The sequence below is a fragment of the Schistocerca gregaria genome, chromosome 10 (assembly GCF_023897955.1).
Source record: "Schistocerca gregaria isolate iqSchGreg1 chromosome 10, iqSchGreg1.2, whole genome shotgun sequence".
Lineage (NCBI taxonomy): Eukaryota > Metazoa > Arthropoda > Insecta > Orthoptera > Acrididae > Schistocerca > Schistocerca gregaria.
The window spans coordinates 116,603,267-116,622,168 of NC_064929.1; the positions used below are offsets into that span (position 1 = coordinate 116,603,267).

At 38.9% G+C, this 18,902-nt stretch overlaps 1 protein-coding gene across 1 annotated transcript in view; it reads left to right on the forward strand.

The window, feature by feature from the left end:
* Positions 1–15,555, forward strand: part of LOC126293544 (desert hedgehog protein A) — a 375,799-nt gene extending 360,244 nt beyond the window's left edge. Inside the window, exons 3-5 of the mRNA XM_049986810.1 lie at positions 4,512–4,693; positions 7,947–8,090; positions 9,643–15,555. Coding sequence (XP_049842767.1) covers positions 4,512–4,693; positions 7,947–8,090; positions 9,643–10,005 — 689 coding nt within the window. The 3' untranslated portion in view covers positions 10,006–15,555. The remainder of the gene's footprint in view (positions 1–4,511; positions 4,694–7,946; positions 8,091–9,642) is intronic.
* The last annotated feature ends 3,347 nt before the right edge of the window (positions 15,556–18,902 follow it).

The following is an 18,902-nucleotide window of genomic DNA, read 5'->3' on the forward strand; positions in this document are numbered from 1 at the left end:
GTATTTCTATAGAGTTACAAAGAATTCATATCATTACTGTAGATCAAAAGAGACAAATGAAAATTGCCACCCTAATTTACTTGATAAATAATAACTGAAACTGGAAAATCTGTGTAATTTAATTTAGATTCTCGGAAAGTACAGCTTCGAAAACAGAAAAACTAAGTGAGAGACGAACCGCTTAAAGAAAGCCGTGGCGAGCGCCTGCGTACGTTGTCTTAGGCTGACCGCAACACAATCCTGTTGTATGTATTGCCTGCTCCAGCTCTTGCAGGTGCCGTATACCGTATATTTTATTGGGCGCGCAGAACTGCAATCATTCCAAATCTCAGCCATTTCCTAGGCGTTTAAAGCGGCTTCATAGTTAATTGTTGCTTTTTTAAGCCCTTATGAGGTGTAGGAATTTTAGAAGTACCGTCACAAAAAATATGAACAGTATTCTCAGAGGGCAGCAAAGAGCCCTAACAAGTTGAGATTTTACCAGAGGATCATAGACTGGCGCTCTACTACGTACTCAGAGAATTTCAGCGTCAGTTCACGGACGCAACTGTCAGGAAAAATAAAAAAAATCGTCTGCGATAAATTAAAGATATCGATTCAAGCACGGTTAAATACTAAACAATTCGATTATTGTTTCAGAATCATTATTGGCTGATAGACTAGCATGCAAGCTTTGTATTAGCAATGTCCCTGGTTTTTTTCTCGAGGTAGAATTTTTCTACTTTTACTTCAATTTTATATTTATTATCAGATGGAACTATTACTTATTTAAATTAAAATCATATTTTCAATAAAAATGATCTTTTCCATTTTAGTTACTATGTGTTAAGGTTGATTTGAAGACTTTAACAGGCATGATGCTAGCGAGTATTGGTATGCTGTTGCCTTGGTCTGGCGTCTGAAATGAGTTACACAGCAAGTTACAATATAGGAACCTATAATTTAACTTGGATTCCCAATCACGGTGCTAGTAAATGCATGAAAATACGAGGATTCACAACCATTTAAATGGTTCAAATGGCTCTGAGCACTATGGGACTCAACTTCTGAGCTCATTAGTCCCCTAGAACTTAGAACTAGTTAAACCTAACTAACCTAAGGACATTACACGCATCCATGCCCGTGGCAGTACCGGTCTTGCGGTTCCAGACTGCAGCGCCTAGAACCGCACGGCCACTTCTGCCGGCCATAACCAATTAAAAATTGGTAGTTACAAAGAATTCATATCATTACTGTAGATAAAAAAAACTACAAAGAACGAAAGTTGTCTAGCTTGAAGGGGGAAACCGGATGGCGCTATGCTTGGCCCGCTAGATGGAGCTGCCATAGGTCAAGCGGATATCAACTGCGTTTATTCATATAGGAACCCCCATTTTTATTACATATTCGTGTAGTACTAAAGAAATATGAATGTTTTAGTTAGACCACTTCTTTCGCATTGTGATAGACTGCGCTGTAATAGTCACAAACATATGGCTCACAATTTTAGACGAACCGTTGATAACAGATAGGATTTTAAATTAAAATACAGAACGTAGGTACGTTTGAGCATTTTAGTTTCGTTTTTCCAATGTGATACATGTACTTTGTAAACTTATCATTCCTGAGAACGCATGCTGTTACAGCGTGATTACCTGTAAATACCACATTAATGCAATAAATGCTCAAAATGATGTCCGTCAACCTCAATGCATTTGGCAATACGTGTCACGACATTCGTCTCAACAGCGAGTAGTTCGCCTTCCGTAATGTTTGCAGATGCATTGACAATACGCCGACGCATGTTGTCAGGCTTTGTCGGTGGATCACGATAGCAAATATCCTTCAACTTTCCCCACAGAAAGAAATCCGGGGACGTCAGATCCGATGAACGTGCGGGCCACGTTATGGTGCATCGACGACCAATCAACCTGTCATGAAATATGCTGTTCAATACCGCTTCAACCGTACGCGAGGTATGTGCCGGACATCCGTCATGTTGGAAATACATCGTCATTCTGTCATGCAGTGAAACATCTTGTAGTAACATCGATAGAACATCAAATAGGAAATCAGCATACATTGCACCATTTAGATTGCCATCGATAAAATGGGGGCCAATTATCCTTCCTCCCATAATGCCGCACCATACAGTAACCCGCCAAGGTCGCCGATGTTCCACTTGTCGCAGCCATCGTGGATTTTCCGTTGCCCAGTAGCGCATATTTTGCCGGTTTACGTAACCGTAATTGGTGAATGACGCTTCGTCGCTAAATAGAACGCGTGCAAAGAATCTGTCATCGTCCCGTAATTTCTCTTGTGTCCAGTGGCAGAACTGTGCACGACGTTCAAAGTCGTCGGCATGCAATTCCTGGTGCATAGAAATATGGTAAGGGTGCAATCGATGTAGGTGTAGCATTCTCAACACCGACATTTTTGAGATTCCAGATTCTCGCGGAATTTGTCTGCTACTGATGTGCGGATTAGCCGCGACAGCAGCTAAAACACCTACTTGGGCATCAACATTTGTTGCAGGTCGTTGTTTGACGTTTCACATGTGGCTGGCTGGTGATATTGGATGTTTTGTTACCGTTATGTCCATTGTAGTACTGTAATAAAGATCAATGAAACACGAACGGCCGCGCGAAGTGACCGCGTGGTTTGAGGCGACATGTCACGGATTGCGCGGCCCCTCCCGCCGGAGGTTCAAGTCCTCCCTCGGGCATGGGTGTGTGTGTTGTTATTAGCGTAAGTTAGTTTAAGTAGTGCAAGTCTAGGGACCGATGACCTGAGCAGTTTGGTCCCTTAGGAATTCACTCATATTTAAATTTAAATTGATCAGGAACGAGTAAACGCTTTCTTTATTTTTCATTGTAGGTGACTGGACATCTGTACTATTTCGAATAAATAGCAGTAAGTACAGAGTTTGAAGCGTTGTAGTACGTCAGTCACAACGCGATTATGGCAACGCATGCATCTCTGGATATTCAGTAGCGGCGCGTTTCGTTTATTTCAAGCGTCAACTTCGCTTTGCAATTTCTCTGGATGTAATTGACGTATTGTGATGCAACCAACACCATTCTTTTTCTGACTTTTCATGTTACTGATTGCGTAAGAAATAATACTGAATGTCCATTTAAAAAAATTGTGTTGAAAATAATATTTGCTTACGTTTTAGAATGTCTCATAGTATTTACTTTCATGAGCCTGCAAAGTCGTTTTGCAATATCTGTTGTTCCAGGGCTAATTTGTGCTGAAACGTTTAATTGGGCCACCCCGTATATACACGGTGGTCAGAAAACGTCTGAAACGGTTGTAGGGATGTTGCACGGCAGGTTGTACTGAGACATAAATCTCAAGAAAAAAAATTCGATACGTTGCGCCGTTTCTGAGCTATTTAGCATTGAAATTAGCCAATCGGAGCGTCGCGCGCTCACAGTCAGTATTCTGCCAGTGATTTGTTTGCGCGCGCAACGACCTTCTTGGCAAACTTCATGCTAAATAACTCGGAAACGGCTCTACGTATCGAATTTTTAACGTAACATTTATGTCTCAGTACAACCTGCTCTGTAACATCCCTACAAGCGTTTCAGACATTTTCTGACCACCCTGTATATGTATGTATGTATCAAATTTTAATTTTTTCATTTCATTAGTATTTAGAAATAAAATGTTACGTTTTTGTAATTTGTAATTTACGCCACTCAGAAATCTTCTAATATTCAATGGTCATTTTTTCGAGTATTCAGTATCCAGTAAACTGACATCTGGGCACTGTGTATTAAATATGGTACAGTATGAAGAAACTCGAAAAGAACCAGTGTTGGAGCCAATCGTTATCCGACAGATGATATCAGTAAGCTGATTTTGATTTTGGTTTTTATATTGGTACGCAGTTGATCCTGCGTCGCCTCTGAGATGTTGTCACAATGACACACCCAACCCATTGGTTCAAAAAATGTTCAAATGCGTGTGAAATCTTATGGGACTTAACTGCTAAGGTCATCAGTCCCTAAGCGTACACACTACTTAACCTAAATTATCCTAAGGACAAACACACACACCCTTGCCCGCGCGAGGACTCGAACCTCCGCCGGAACCAGCCGCACGGTCCATGACTGCAGCGCCTTAGACCGCTCGGCTAATCCCGCGCGGCCCAACCCATTGGTGACGGGAGTTTTGCCCAGGTGGAGGCTCTGACTTGAAACGCACCACATGTTAGACCTGAAGCTATATCTGTGGTTTCATGTCCTGCCCATCTTGCATACAACGCTCTCTCAATTACGCGGAAAAAGAGGAGTGCTTCCTTACTACCCAGTTCAGTGGATGTCCTAATATTTGGTGCAGTGAGAAGTACCCTCTGCCATGTTCTTCATAGTGGTTTTCAGAATGTGAATGTAAATTTGTGGTGGGGGTCCAAATTTTTTTTGTAATTTTATGTTATGTGTATAAAGTATGCTTACTTTAATCTTGTCTTACGTTCTGCTACCTAAAGCTATTTAACATAACAAAACCATAACAAATGTCTGCAGAGTCATCGCAGGCGGCGCGCTCTGGCGGCTGCTTCCCGGGCGACGCGACGGTGCTGCTCTCTGACGGGCAGCGACTGCCGCTGCGCCGGCTGCGCATAGGACAGCGCGTGCAGGCAGTTGACCTGGAGAATGGCCAGACTCTCTTCTCAGAGGTCATCCTCTTCCTAGACCGCAGCCCTAATGTGAGTATCCACCTCACTACAATACTCACTCTTTATATGATTATCTTCGAAGTTCATTAATGTGATTGATTCTGCAGGAGAAACAGTGTATCAATAATTGTGCATTAGTTAGCGTGTAGACCATACAGTATTACTCACTAGTGATGACTCTGCAATGAGAAACTGCAATTTGTCACTATATTAATTTATTTATTTCCTCTTGTGGATCACATATACACTCCTGGAAATTGAAATAAGAACGTGAATTCATTGTCCCAGGAAGGGGAAACTTTATTGACACATTCCTGGGGTCAGATACATCACATGATCACACTGACAGAACCACAGGCACATAGACACAGGCAACAGAGCATGCACAATGTCGGCACTAGTACAGTGTATATCCACCTTTCGCAGCAATGCAGGCTGCTATTCTCCCATGGAGACGATCATAGAGATGCTGGATGTAGTCCTGTGGAACGGCTTGCCATGCCATTTCCACCTGTCGCCTCAGTTGGACCAGCGTTCGTGCTGGACGTGCAGACCGCGTGAGACGACGCTTCATCCAGTCCCAAACATGCTCAATGGGGGACAGATCCGGAGATCTTGCTGGCCAGGGTAGTTGACTTACACCTTCTAGAGCACGTTGGGTGGCGCGGGATACATGCGGACGTGCACTGTCCTGTTGGAACAGCAAGTTCCCTTGCCGGTCTAGGAATGGTAGAACGATGGGTTCGATGACGGTTTGGATGTACCGTGCACTATTCAGTGTCCCCTCAACGATCACCAGAGGTGTACGGCCAGTGTAGGAGATCGCTCCCCACACCATGATGCCGGGTGTTGGCCCTGTGTGCCTCGGTCGTATGCAGTCCTGATTGTGGCGCTCACGTGCACGGCGCCAAACACGCATACTACCATCATTGGCGCCAAGGCAGAAGCGACTCTCATCACTGAAGACGACACGTCTCCATTCGTTGCAAATGGTCCTCGCCGATACCCCAGGAGCAACAGTGTCCCTAATTTGCTGGGAAGTAGCAGTGCGGTCCCCTACGGCACTGCGTAGGATCCTACGGTCTTGGCATGCATCCGTGCGTCGCTGCGGTCCGGTCCCAGGTCGACAGGCACGTGCACCTTCTGCCGACCACTGGCGACAACATCGATGTACTGTGGAGACCTCACGCCCCACGTGTTGAGCAATTCGGCGGCACGTCCACCCGGCCTCCCGCATGCCCACTATACACCCTAGCTCAAAGTCCGTCAACTGCACATACGGTTCACGTCCACGCTGTCGCGGCATGCTACCAGTGTTAAAGACTGCGATGGAGCTCCGTATGCCACGGCAAACTGGCTGACATTGACGGCGGCGGTGCACAAATGCTGCACAGCTAGCACCATTCGACGGCCAACACCGCGGTTCCTGGTGTGTCCGCTGTGCCGTGCGTGTGATCATTGCTTGTACAGCCCTCTCGCAGTGTCTGGAGCAAGTATGGTGGGTCTGACACACCGGTGTCAATGTGTTCTTTTTTCCATTTCCAGGAGTGTATTTAATCATCACTTTGCTGTCTCTGCTACCCTACAATAGCACTGAAAAATATTTTTTTCCGTATAAAAGAGGAAAAGGAATAGCAAATTTTAAAGGAAAGAGAACAAAAGAGGTGCAAGAAGAGAAGGAAGTAAGTTACATAGGAAATGTAACAAGTAAAAATGTAACCAAGAGGGTGGAGAAGAAAGGTCACAGATAATAAAAATAAAGAGAGGGAGATACGGGCATATAATGACAAACTAGGAAAGAATGAAATACAAAGGGAAAGAAGAAAAGTAGTTTATAGAACTAAGAAAGTACAAGAAGTAGGAAACAAGAAAGAAAGACTCAATAAAGTGGAAGACACAGAGATAGCAGGCAAAACAAAGAGGTAAGAAAAATGAAAATATTAAGAGGAGTAAAGGAACAAAAAAGGAATAACTAGAAAGAGAAGGAGGTATAGCAGAAAGGGAGATTGATGCAGAGATGAAATAAGTAAAGAAGGAGGATGATATTAGTGTTTAACATCTAATTAACAATGAGGTCATTAGAGACAGAGCACACACTCAAGTTAGGGAAGGATGGAGAAGCAAAGTGTTCATGCCATTTCAGAGGAGCCCTCCGAGTATTTACCTTACATATTTTAGGGAAATCACAGAAAACCTAAATCAGAATGGCCAGATGTGGGTTTAAACCTGAATACGAGTCCAGTGTGCTAATCGCTGCACTCAGTAAAAAGAAATAAATTTAGTCTCGATCGAGAAATGGTCAGACAGAGTGCAAGACAATAAAGGAGCAAAAATAAACATAGAAAAATATACACAAAAAAGAAGGGAATCTTTACAGAGTTGAATTAAGAATGTGAAATGAGAACAGAAATATATTAAAAAATACAAGGAAAAAATGAACTTGCAAAGAAAGCAATGGAGGGATTGAGATGAAGATGGGGAAAAAAAGAGTCTAATAATAAAGAAGAGAAAGAAAAGAGAGAAAAAGATATTTTATGAATTAAAGAAGGAAGGAGTAAGGGAAGAAAGAGAGGTTTGAGAAGGAAATGAATAGTACAAAGAGAAAGAGAAAAAGGATAAAAGAGAAATAAGAAAGAGGGATCAAAAGTAATAAAAGGGAAAAGAAAGTAATAAAATAGTATGGAAGGTGATTGAAATGGAAAAAGGATTGGATAAGAAGCAGAGTCAAAAGGTATAGAGAAAAGGCGAATTCAGAGAGAGAAGAATAAAAGAAGAAAGAACATAAGGAAGTTAGCTTCATGCAGAAGAAGTAGAAGAAGAGCAAAGGGGAAAGAAAGAGACAAGGAGTGCGCCACATGGCAGTAAGAATTGATGAGGACAGAGCCGAAAGCGAATGGCATGGTAGGAACAAAGAGGTAGTCGATAATATAAGAAAGAATGAGTGGTACAGAGAAAATTCAGAGAGAGAAGAATAAAAGAAGAAACTACATAAGGAAGTTAGCTTCATGCAGAAGAAGTAGAAGAAGAGCAAAGCGGAAAGAAAGAGACAAGGAGTGCGCCACATGGCGGTAAGAATTGGTGAGGGCAGAGCAGAAAGAGAATGGCATGGTAGGAACAAAGAGGTAGTCGATAATATAAGAAAGAATGAGTGGTATGGGTAAGAGAAGGAAATAGAACATAGAACAGGGCAGGAAGAAATAGAGGGAGGGGGAGGATGTAATATTTTCTGAGTGCACACCTTATTCCTTGTTCCTACTGCTCATGTATACCGTTCTGTTTGCAGGAGGAGCGACCATTCTTGCGGCTGTCCCTGGCCTCCGGCAGTGCCCTGCTGGTGACACCAGCTCACCTGCTGCCCGTGGACAGGGGCTCGAGGGGTGTGCAGCAAGTCTTCGCCGGCAGCGTGCGCCCGGGAGACCGTCTCTTTGTAAGTTTCCTGCTCTCTGTACCAATTAAGTCCATTGCCAGTTTATCCACTCCTGCACCCAAGTCCATACCATACACTTCATATTAGACCTTTCCACACATTTGTATGCTCCACACAGATGATGGGACCACACTAGCTCACCATCACCAATTTTGCCCAAATTTTTGGTGTATGCAGGGCTTGGCTCAAAATGAAAGTGACACAAATGGGAGTGTTTAGGGGAAATAGCATTTTTGGCATGAATCAGGTTAGGTATGAGGCATTTATGATAGATTAGTTTCCAGGCAGCAGTTGGCACAATGTAACGACTACAGAATTACACTACTGGCCATTAAAATTGCTACATCACGAAGATGACACGTACAGACACGAAGTTTAACTGACAGGAAGAAGATGCTGTGATACGCAAATGATTAGATTTTCAGAGCATTCACACAAGGGTGACGCCGGTGGTGACACCTACAACATGCTGACATGAAACTTTCCAACCGATTTCTCGTACACAAACAGCAGTTGACCGGCGTTGCCTGGTGAAACATTGTTGTGATGCCTCGTGTAAGGAGGAGAAATGTGTATCATCACGATTCCGCAATTGCAGTTTATCATACACAACTCACGTTGGTTGTGATCCAATGACTGTTAGCAGAATATGGAATCGATGGGTTCAGGAGAGTAATACAGAACGCCATGCTGGATCCCAACAGCCTCGTATAACTAGCAGTCGAGATGACAGGCATCTTATTTGCACGGCTGTAACGGATCGTGCAGCCACGTCTCGATTCCTGAGTCAACAGATGGGGATGTTTCCAAGAAAACGACCATCTGCACGAACAGTTCGGCGACGTTTGCAGTAGCACGGACTATCAGCTCGGAGACCGTGGCTGCGGTTACCCTTGACGCTGCATCACAGACAGGGGCGCCTGCAATGGTGTACTCGATGACAAACCTGGATGCATGAATGGCGAAACATCATTTTTTCAAATGAATCCAGGTTCTGTTTACAGCATCATAATGGTCGCACCCGTGTTTGGCGACATCGCAGTGAACGCACATTGGAAGCACAGGAACGGATTTCTTCTATTAATTGACTTGTGGAGTGACAAAAAAATTCCACCGTTATGATATTTTTCAAGATAAAGGATTTCCATCTTGCAGGATTAAAGAGAATCCTCTCAAATTCATTCCATTGCTGCAACCTTACAATGTCTATTCTTTTTTATGTAAAGAATTTGATGAAAACACTAGAAAACTGGTCTTGTCTCACCATCGACATCTACATACATACTCCACAATCCACAATCCACCATACAGTGTGTGGCGGATAAGATAAGATGAGAGAGATTAGGGCTCGTGCAGAGCCATCTAGGCAGTCATTTTTCCCTCGTTCTGTTTGGGAGTGGAACAGGGAGATAAGATGATAGTTGTGGTACGAGATACCATCTGCCACACGCTGTATGGTGGATTGCGGAGCATATATGTAGCTGTAGATGTAGAAAACAATGATGTACAAATGTTCCAATCTCTTTCATTCTGGATGCCCTCCGTTTGGCAGGTGTCGGGCGATAACGTGACGTCGGTGCACGTGGAGCGGGTGCTGGCAGTGTCGGAGGAGAGGCGGCCGGGCGTCTACGCACCGCTGACGCGCCACGGCACTGTCGTGGTGGACGGCGTCGCCGCGTCCTGCTACGCCGTTGTCTCCAGCCACTCGCTGGCCCACTGGTCCTATGCGCCCTACCGCTTTGGCTGCGGTGTCCAGGACTTGTTCCGGAAGGTGTTCTCGACCGGTCCAGAGGATGGCGGACTCGAGGCCGTGGGCTCCGAGCGGGCGACGCCCGGCTCTGGAGTCCACTGGTACGCACGTGCTCTGTACGCAATTGCCAGGTTCGTCCTGCCCTCCGGCATGCTGTACAAGTGATGCGATCGGAGTGCTCTCTGTGATAATTTAATTAGTGACATTGACTCATTAGGTGGGGAACCTTCAGCATACCTGTGCTCATCCTTAGTGTATTTTTCCTACTCTGAAGAAGATACTTGCCTTCAACAAAACTGTGACAAGGTGAAGAGTAAAACATTTGAGAATTTGTTGGTGTCAGTGTACCTATGATACATTACATACACTATAAAGTAATGCTTCAGTGTAAATAGCATACATCCTGGTGATAAAAAATGAACAACAATATTATTTGATGATGTCACTTGTCTTCCATCGCTACAGAACATTAGCACGATAGTTCCATTTATTGACTAGGTGTTTCATAATGCACCACAAATAATATTACAATGCACAAACTTCAAATGCCAGAATATATCCTAAATTGTCATCCAAGTTGGCCATTGTAATAGAAGGAATTTGTGATTTCATCTCTGATTTGATACCTGGTAAGGTGTTTGTCAGTACCAGCAGAAATATTTAATCTTCAGGTAAAAATTCAGACCTGATCTTGCTATTGCTTTTACAGCATGTGGCAGGTTTGTTAGTGCTTGATATTCGTACTGAATACCTAATTGTGACTCAAGAACCAGACTGAAATTTTTTATTTAATTGGCAACTGATAGTTTGCCATTGTCTTCTGACATTACCTTCCTTTATTACTTCCTTACTACTACCAAAATGAGACAAAAAACTTATTTAACTTGGATTCCTCCACATTACACCCCTGAATGAAGGTGCCAATAAGAAAAATTATACACATTCATAGATATGGTGCAAATGTGGAAAATATTTACCTGCGGTGCTGGACACCTACACTGCTTACAAAAAGAGGATGGCAGAGTGTTTAAGCAGCAGTGTTGCCAAGTGCAGGAAGAGATAAACCAGATTTCTTTGGGAAACATGAGTGGAACAAAATATGTGAAAAAGAACACAATCTCATCAACAAAGACTGAACATTTTGGTCAATCTTTGTATTGTTAACTCACTTTGATAAAAGTCCCATTCAGAGTAGAAGTGTCCAAGGCTTCCCTCTTCATCTAGTAAATGTATTTACAACAAGCACCCCCTCCTTCAGGTTCATGGGGACCCAAGACTAAACAGATAACAAGAACATATGAATCACCCAAAATAGACACTTTTGTGCCAGAAACTACCGTTTACTGTATTTAGAAAACATGTTACATATCATATATCACCAGAAACTGACAACTTCATACATTTAGATTTAAACCATGCAGTATTTTCTATTACTTGTTTTTAGTTCACTTTCAGTTAATAATTTGTCCAATATTAAAGTAGTGATCCTGAGGGAAATTAAGTAGAACAAAATGTATTTCATCTGCTTGAAACATTTTTTTTTCATCTAATAACAGTTATCCATATGCAATTTCTATCTGTAGGCTCCCTTACTGTCTCATCTTTGGGTGTGCAGGAGAGGTCACAGATTTTCTTATCTCCTCTTCATTTGTCATGCAGCAATTCACATAGAATTCTCATCAAACACTTTAATTTAGCCATTGTTCGCATTTTAACATTTGAAACTTCCACTCACTTTTGCTGTGCTAATCACACATAGCATGCTTTATCAGTGTCATGCAAGTTCAAGGACATGATAACCAAGTAATGATGTTGACACACAGAGTTTGAGCTTTCCGCAGTTATCAGTGCAACATATATGTCTCTCACTTTCATCCCTTGCACAACCATTTTCGTAAACTATAAATTCATTTTCAGCTTTCACCAGTTTCTTTTAATTTCTGCATTCTCTATCTCTTTTTACAACTCATTTAATTATACGCTATATTAAGGACCCACACTTTTTCTTGGTGTTCCGTACCTTGTCTTTTCCTGCCCCTACATGCTCTCTCTCTCTCTCTCTCTCTCTCTCTCTCTCTCTCTCTCTCTCACACACACACACACACACACACACACACACCCTCCTTTTCTTTAATGTCCTGTACCCCTCCTCCATTCATTCTACCTCTGTCCATCCTCTTGTCTCACTCATTTTAAATGTCCTTTTCTTGCCATATCTTACACTCATTCTCTTCCATTATAATGCAACACAAAGTGAAAATTTATTTCAGAAAAAGAGGTCCCATAGCATTAACTGATAATGATCTTCATTTGGTAAGTTCAAGACAATAATAGCCACCTGATTTTTCTGGGTATAACATGCCAGTTTTCTTCATGTTTTAGAACCATACATAATTTATAAAGGGCAAGACATTATTTCTGAGTTCAAAACTATAATTTCTATTGTTAATAGAACACTCAACTGGTATACATGATACAGGCCTAATGCTTTTCTTCCATAACAATAAAATACTAAAAATAAACAGCACTTTTATCTTTAGGTATAATTTTTGTCTAAGGTGCATAGCAAATGAAGAGCTTAATCTTCAGATAGTTGCATATTTGATGGCTATCATGAATGAGCTTCCTTATGCACAAAAATGGCTGGTACAAGAGCTTTCTTTGAGCTCCAATAAAAAATGCTTTTGCCATTAATAAAACTCAGATCTATGTTTCATTAATTGCGGTACTGAACCACAGTGCAACATAATTCTGTTCATGATTAAATGGTTCAGTTTTCCACAGAAATAGAAGTAACTGAAAGGACATTTGTTTACTGATTTCACTTATAAATGAGTGTATCCATCTGTTTCTTCAGTCATGAATCCTGCTGCTTACAAAATAAGCAAGCCTTACATTCCCTCTTACTATGTTAATGAGCTAGTATGGTGAGCATTTTTAACAGTTACAATAAAACAGCACAAGATGTAAGATGCAAATCCTTGCACTTTACAGTGCACTCTTCGTGTCCCTGTATATGAATTATTTATCAACTGATCAACAATTGCTTTATTTTAGCTACCAAAATATCAATTGACTGTTTTAGTTCTAGAAGAAACTGTTGTATATAATGGAGAGAACAGTATAAAACATGAATTATGATAGAGGGTTTGTACCCTCAGCAGAAATGTGACCAGTTATGAACTGAGTTTACTTTTAGATACTAACTCTTGAGTTTATATACAGTAGAAGCTTTGTACTAATATTTTACTGTGTTATATTCTCGTTGTCATGGCAGCAGCACAGACGTTTATGGCAAGAATACAGAGGAAGGAAAATGTACATTGGAGTGATAAATAATATTATAATGTGTACAGTTGAATTATTTATGTTTTTGTATGATTTATATAATACTGAAAGAGTAATATAAAAAGTGAGATATAAATGTTGAAAAAATTACATCTATTTATTTTATTTGTATGTTTTTGAGAGGTACTGAGATGTCCATTTTAGTTTATATGTAAAAGTTTGTTTATGAGTGTACTATAAATTTGAAAACAAGAGACTGAAATGTAATTAAATGTGCCTAATGACACAATCTCTGCTATTCACAATATGCCTTAAAATAAATTTTTACCGCAAATAGCAAAGATGAATGTCACAAAAAAAATAAAATGTGCAGCATGGGATTAAAAAAAGAAGTTTGTGTCAATATTTAAACTGTAGATGAACAATGTGAACAGCACAGAATTGCTTTATCAGAGCCAAATTTTGCTTCACAAATGGTAGACACAGATTTGATTAGATATGGTATTTTTTTCCTCTTAGTATAGATATCATACAATTTTTTTCAGAATTGAGAAAAGGAAAATTAAAAAATAAGATAGTCCAATGACAGGCTATCTCATATACACATTGTGTGTTTCTATAACAGTCCTTCATTTGTTACATGTAAACTACGGCATTTACAGGACCAATAATATAGAGAAAATTCACTTTCTCACTCCCTGCTGACTTAATGCTTCCATCTCCACTTACATTTTTTTTTAATCTAGTTGTCTGACTTGGATATGTGTGCAGATCACACATTATTTGAATTAAAGGTTTGATATGCTAAACAACAACAGTGCTGGAGAACCAGCAATATTTTTTCACTGCAGTTCACAATGAACAATGTATTACCAAAGACTCAAGTTTCACAATACCACAACCATTTCTTTACTAAGAGCACATGGGATCTGAGGCAATAATGCTTCTTTTCCTAGTAGGCTTAACTAAGAAACTGAGAGTAAACTAACTATAACAATAAAAAACTGAAGCAACTCTATTTTACAGTAACTTTATATCTTTCTCTAAACCAACAGCAAGTTATTTACCAGAAGTTACTGAGCCGAGTAAGATAAATTTCATATTTTATGTTAAAAGTTGATTTTGAACTACCTACACATGAATGTCAAATAATTACCAGCATTAACCACAAGTGTAATGATGTAGTGTGGTTAAAAGTCATGCATGTGAATTAACAGCCCAATATGCTAGTGTTTAATGGCAATTGTCTCTCAAGTAGAAAATAATCCATTAATTAAAGAAAACAGTTATAGTAGTTGTCTTCTAATGCTGATAGATAATTGTAAACAATTCCCAGGGATGTCATGCAGGTAACATATTACAGACATTCGTATGAAGCATCTCAAGATCATTTCACAGAGTGCCATAATCTAAATGTGCATTCCTCCATAACTGAGTAACTTGTGTCATGAAGTTGTCAATCTACTTACTGACATACATATCCTAAAGATTGTGAAAGTTCCTACTTTTCTGATAAGTGAGCTCATTTTGTTAGAGCTTTCAAAATATTCTAATTTTCTTGTTATCTGTGGACATGTCCATTATAGTGACAACTGAGTGTCATGAAAGCAGTTACTCTCATAAAAATTTCTTTTCTGTTTGGTTACTTTGATTCCATATCTATGATGATCATTGTGATTTACATGTAGTTTGTACCACTATGTTTTTATGTGCTTATTTTTTGGTTAATCTACACTCAAAAAATTGCTGAAATGTACTGAATTTGAATTAAAATTTTTGTAAACAATATGTTAAAAGCATCTGTAGTAAATTTTATATTATGCGACAATTCAGTCAAAAAATGCTTTAACATTACTTTTCCACAAATGTAAAAAATATATTAATTAAAACTTTTAATGATGTTTACATTGGGACAAGATTTCTGTAATAGAAAGAAGTGTAGATATGGATGTAATTTTGTTTTGTACAGAAAATATATGTAATAGTAGGAAAAGATTGAAAATTATTTTGCTTGAAAAATGTTTGTACAGTTTTGATTAAATTATGTTTCAAACATATCAATACATATGTGACTGTTAAGGTGGAACTACTTTTCTATCTAATACTGTGCAAACCTTATTTCTTCTTCTCTTGTAATTACAAGCCCATGGAATTTTGAAATACAAATTTATATTATGTCAACTTGGCAATTTTGTATAGTACTGAATACTGTTAATTTAAAGTTTAAAAGCAGTCTACTTAGGACCAAAACGGCCATGCTCAATAATCTTCAATGTAAAATCACACTGCTTGATAGACTGGTGGAATATGTTTTGGAAAGTATACAACTATCATAGTCTCCTCATTTACTTTCTCAGCAGAAAACTGAAATGTTCAAACAGCAGCAAAAACTTACTCATGTTGTGACCTAACCATGGCGTATATTAAATGCAGTAAAGAAAATTTCACATTTTCAACAACGTCCTTCATTAAAAATATTCAAATTTCACAGGATTATACATTATTGAGAAAGTGTAGACATTAATAGCTGAAATTAATGCCATATAAATATAACATGTAGCTTGCTATACCATGGGCAGTTACTTCTGTGTGGCAAAGATTATGGCAAATCTATGGGCTGCCAATTTTACTTAGGCCACAGCACCTGAGAAGAACAATTAAGTGTACCAGATAAACTCCTAATCTCCATGAACTTAGTGTTTCAGTGCATACGTAATAGTAACTTACAACAAGACATTTTTTCTGGAGTTACTATATGTCAAAATCATCATGCCTACATTATGTAATAACCTTTAACAGCACAGCACCAAACATATATTATATTAAAATTAATATTGTTCTAGTTACACTTTATGCCAAAATGATACTCACAACCAAACCACATATGCCAAAGAGGAAATCCCAAAAAGGAACAAGTATAATAAGGTCCAAGTGAATCTGAAATACTCACTACAAGACAAGGAAAATTAGCGCACACCACAACCTGCACACAAAGAAAATATTTTTTAACAAAAGGAATGAGTGAATCATGTGAAAAGCAAACATGACAACTGAAACTCAGATGCAGATCAGGAGTGTAAACATGATTTAAAAAGCAGCATTGTGGAAACATGTAAATAACCTGTGGAAGATGTCTATGATGTCAACCTCAGACTTTTTTCAGATGAAGAACTATCTGAAAAAAAGCTGCTCAAACATCTGGACAGATATTTACAAAATTTTAAAGTGGAGCAAAGATCGCCAATTTGTTTTAAATGTTCAAACAAAGAAAATTTGCACTTCACAGAACACAGAAAAGTGGTATTCTATGCTGAAACATCAGTAAGTCACAATTTGGATTAGTCTACTTATACAAACAACATAGTGTAATAATTTACGGGGTTATGAAACAGAATGATCACACAGACACAGCCATGGCAAGGTGGATGGCAGACTACGATTCATTGTTGAGAAAATACGGTCAGTCCATAAGCTAGACTGAATTACAAACCAATCGTGCGCCTCATCTCAGAATATTGTTCAACTGGTACTAATAAGAGTTAGGACTAACTCAGTATCTTGAGCTTTTACAGAGAAGGGTGGCAAAAGTGGCCACAGGTTTGTCTGACTTGCAGAAGAGCTGCAGAATTGTTGAAAAACGTAAATTAGCAGATGTTGGAAGGTAGACACCAGTTACCCCAAGAAAGCCTACTTACAAAGTTTCAAGAATCAGTATTAAGAGACGAACTTAGATATGTTTCTCAGCCCACTCACTATACATTATCACACTACCGTTTGATACTACTATACCATAACCTCAAAGCTGAAGGCAGTTCATATAATGAAATTATTCTTATTCAAGTATTATAATATGAAGAAGCAGAGTAGTGTTACCCTCTGAGAGGAATTTTGTTATGTTGATAGTGTTGTACCTAACAGAGGTGGCTCATCAGAAGTGAAAGTCAGAATTATGTAAATGTTCAAACAATAACAAATAATATTTTACATATCTACATTGTTTAAAGAGTAAAGAAAATGGACACCAGCCTAATTAGATAAGAGAATGATTAACATTCTTGTTTAAGAAAGTATGTATGAGTAACTTTAATGCACAAACAACCTGTATTTTGCAACATGTGAGTGCAATGAACTCTGACTCCTGCATATGTTAACGTTAAGTCTGGAGTTGACAGAGTTGAACAAATTATTTGCATAAATATAGCAGATGACAATACACACTATTACTTTCAGGGCTTATTCAAACTGAATGGTCTTTATAACATTACTATTAATATACACTGTAGAATCCCAAATTGGACATAGGTTCAGTATTACTTTTCAAACATTTTCCTAGCTGACATAAAACTGTAAATGTAGTTCACTGCAAAATTATGAACTGATCACAGGCTAAGTCTCTCTCAAATAAATATTATTCTATTTAGAATGAAAGTTAATTAGAATTCACTAACTTGTTACTTCTCACTGTCTTTTGAATAAAGAAATTATTGTTTTCATAAACAGTGATCTTTCAACTAATTGTTATTTATCATGAGCATAAAGGATAACCTGTGGATCCTATTACACTATTAATATGCACTTTCAATACCCAAAAAAACCAGTGCTTAGCAAGTATGAGTATATGACTTTCCAATATTGCGGTTTTTCACTTTTACTACAGTGAGACACAAAATTAATATATTTGTAAGATACTGACTCATCTTTTAACATTTACAACAGGCAGCAATGTGATCATTTAATAAGAAAAACTTTATAAGCCTCAGTTTCAAAAACTTTCAATTTTGAAGTTGGCAACAACATACTAATAAGCAGTTTTAATAGGAAAATTATTTTCTGCAAGCATCATTTACTTTAACTCACTCTCTTGCCACTTTAACTTTCTTTTTACTATGTTCAAGAGGCATTAATTAGTTAAAACTCTAGGCTTCAATGTTCTTTCAATAAGGACACTTGGTAATCACTTTAGTTCAAATGGAGAGGAACCTGAGAGGTGTTATGATAAAGAAAAAAATTGAAGTAGAAACATAAATTCAGTTATAAATTACCTTATATTTGAGCACACTAACACATTCAACAAACTGATCCTTCACTGTACATTACTATACTGTTCCATTACAGTGATTGTGCAATGTGGTGGCAATTGCATGTAGGTAGGTGGATTTGCAGGTAGAATTGCTGGACTCTGTCATTCATTTCTTGGTGGCGATGATAGTTACCAATTTCAGAATAGTTCTAGCTCTTTATCCATCCATCCGAGGCATTGGAAAGCGTCAGGAAAAGCCTCTTTCAGAACCAGCACAATATACAACTTTTACATGGGCAGTTCACAGTTTGGTAGATCATACCCGACTGACTCTTGGTTCCACCTTTTCTACCTAGGCCAACCACAATTTGGACGCGCTACTCGGTTCCATTCCCTAGGGGAACCACAACACCTTTCACATATGACGTAACTAAGAAGCCTAAGTGAAGGTCAGCAGTTTACATAACAACAAACAAACATTTTAAATAAAACAGAACCTTTGCACATATTAACATTTTTATAAAAAATTATTTAAACAAAATTACAATTATTTACGGTAAGTTTTGTCTCCCTCCAAATGAGACAAAGAATTTAAATGATAGATACACTACATTGCATAGAATCAAACCATGACATCAAAGTTTTTTACACAGAAAAGAATAAACACTCTCATGATATCGATTAAATTCAACAACATTTACAGATACTCAACATTATAACATTAAACCAAAACAAAAGGCAAAATAAATATGTA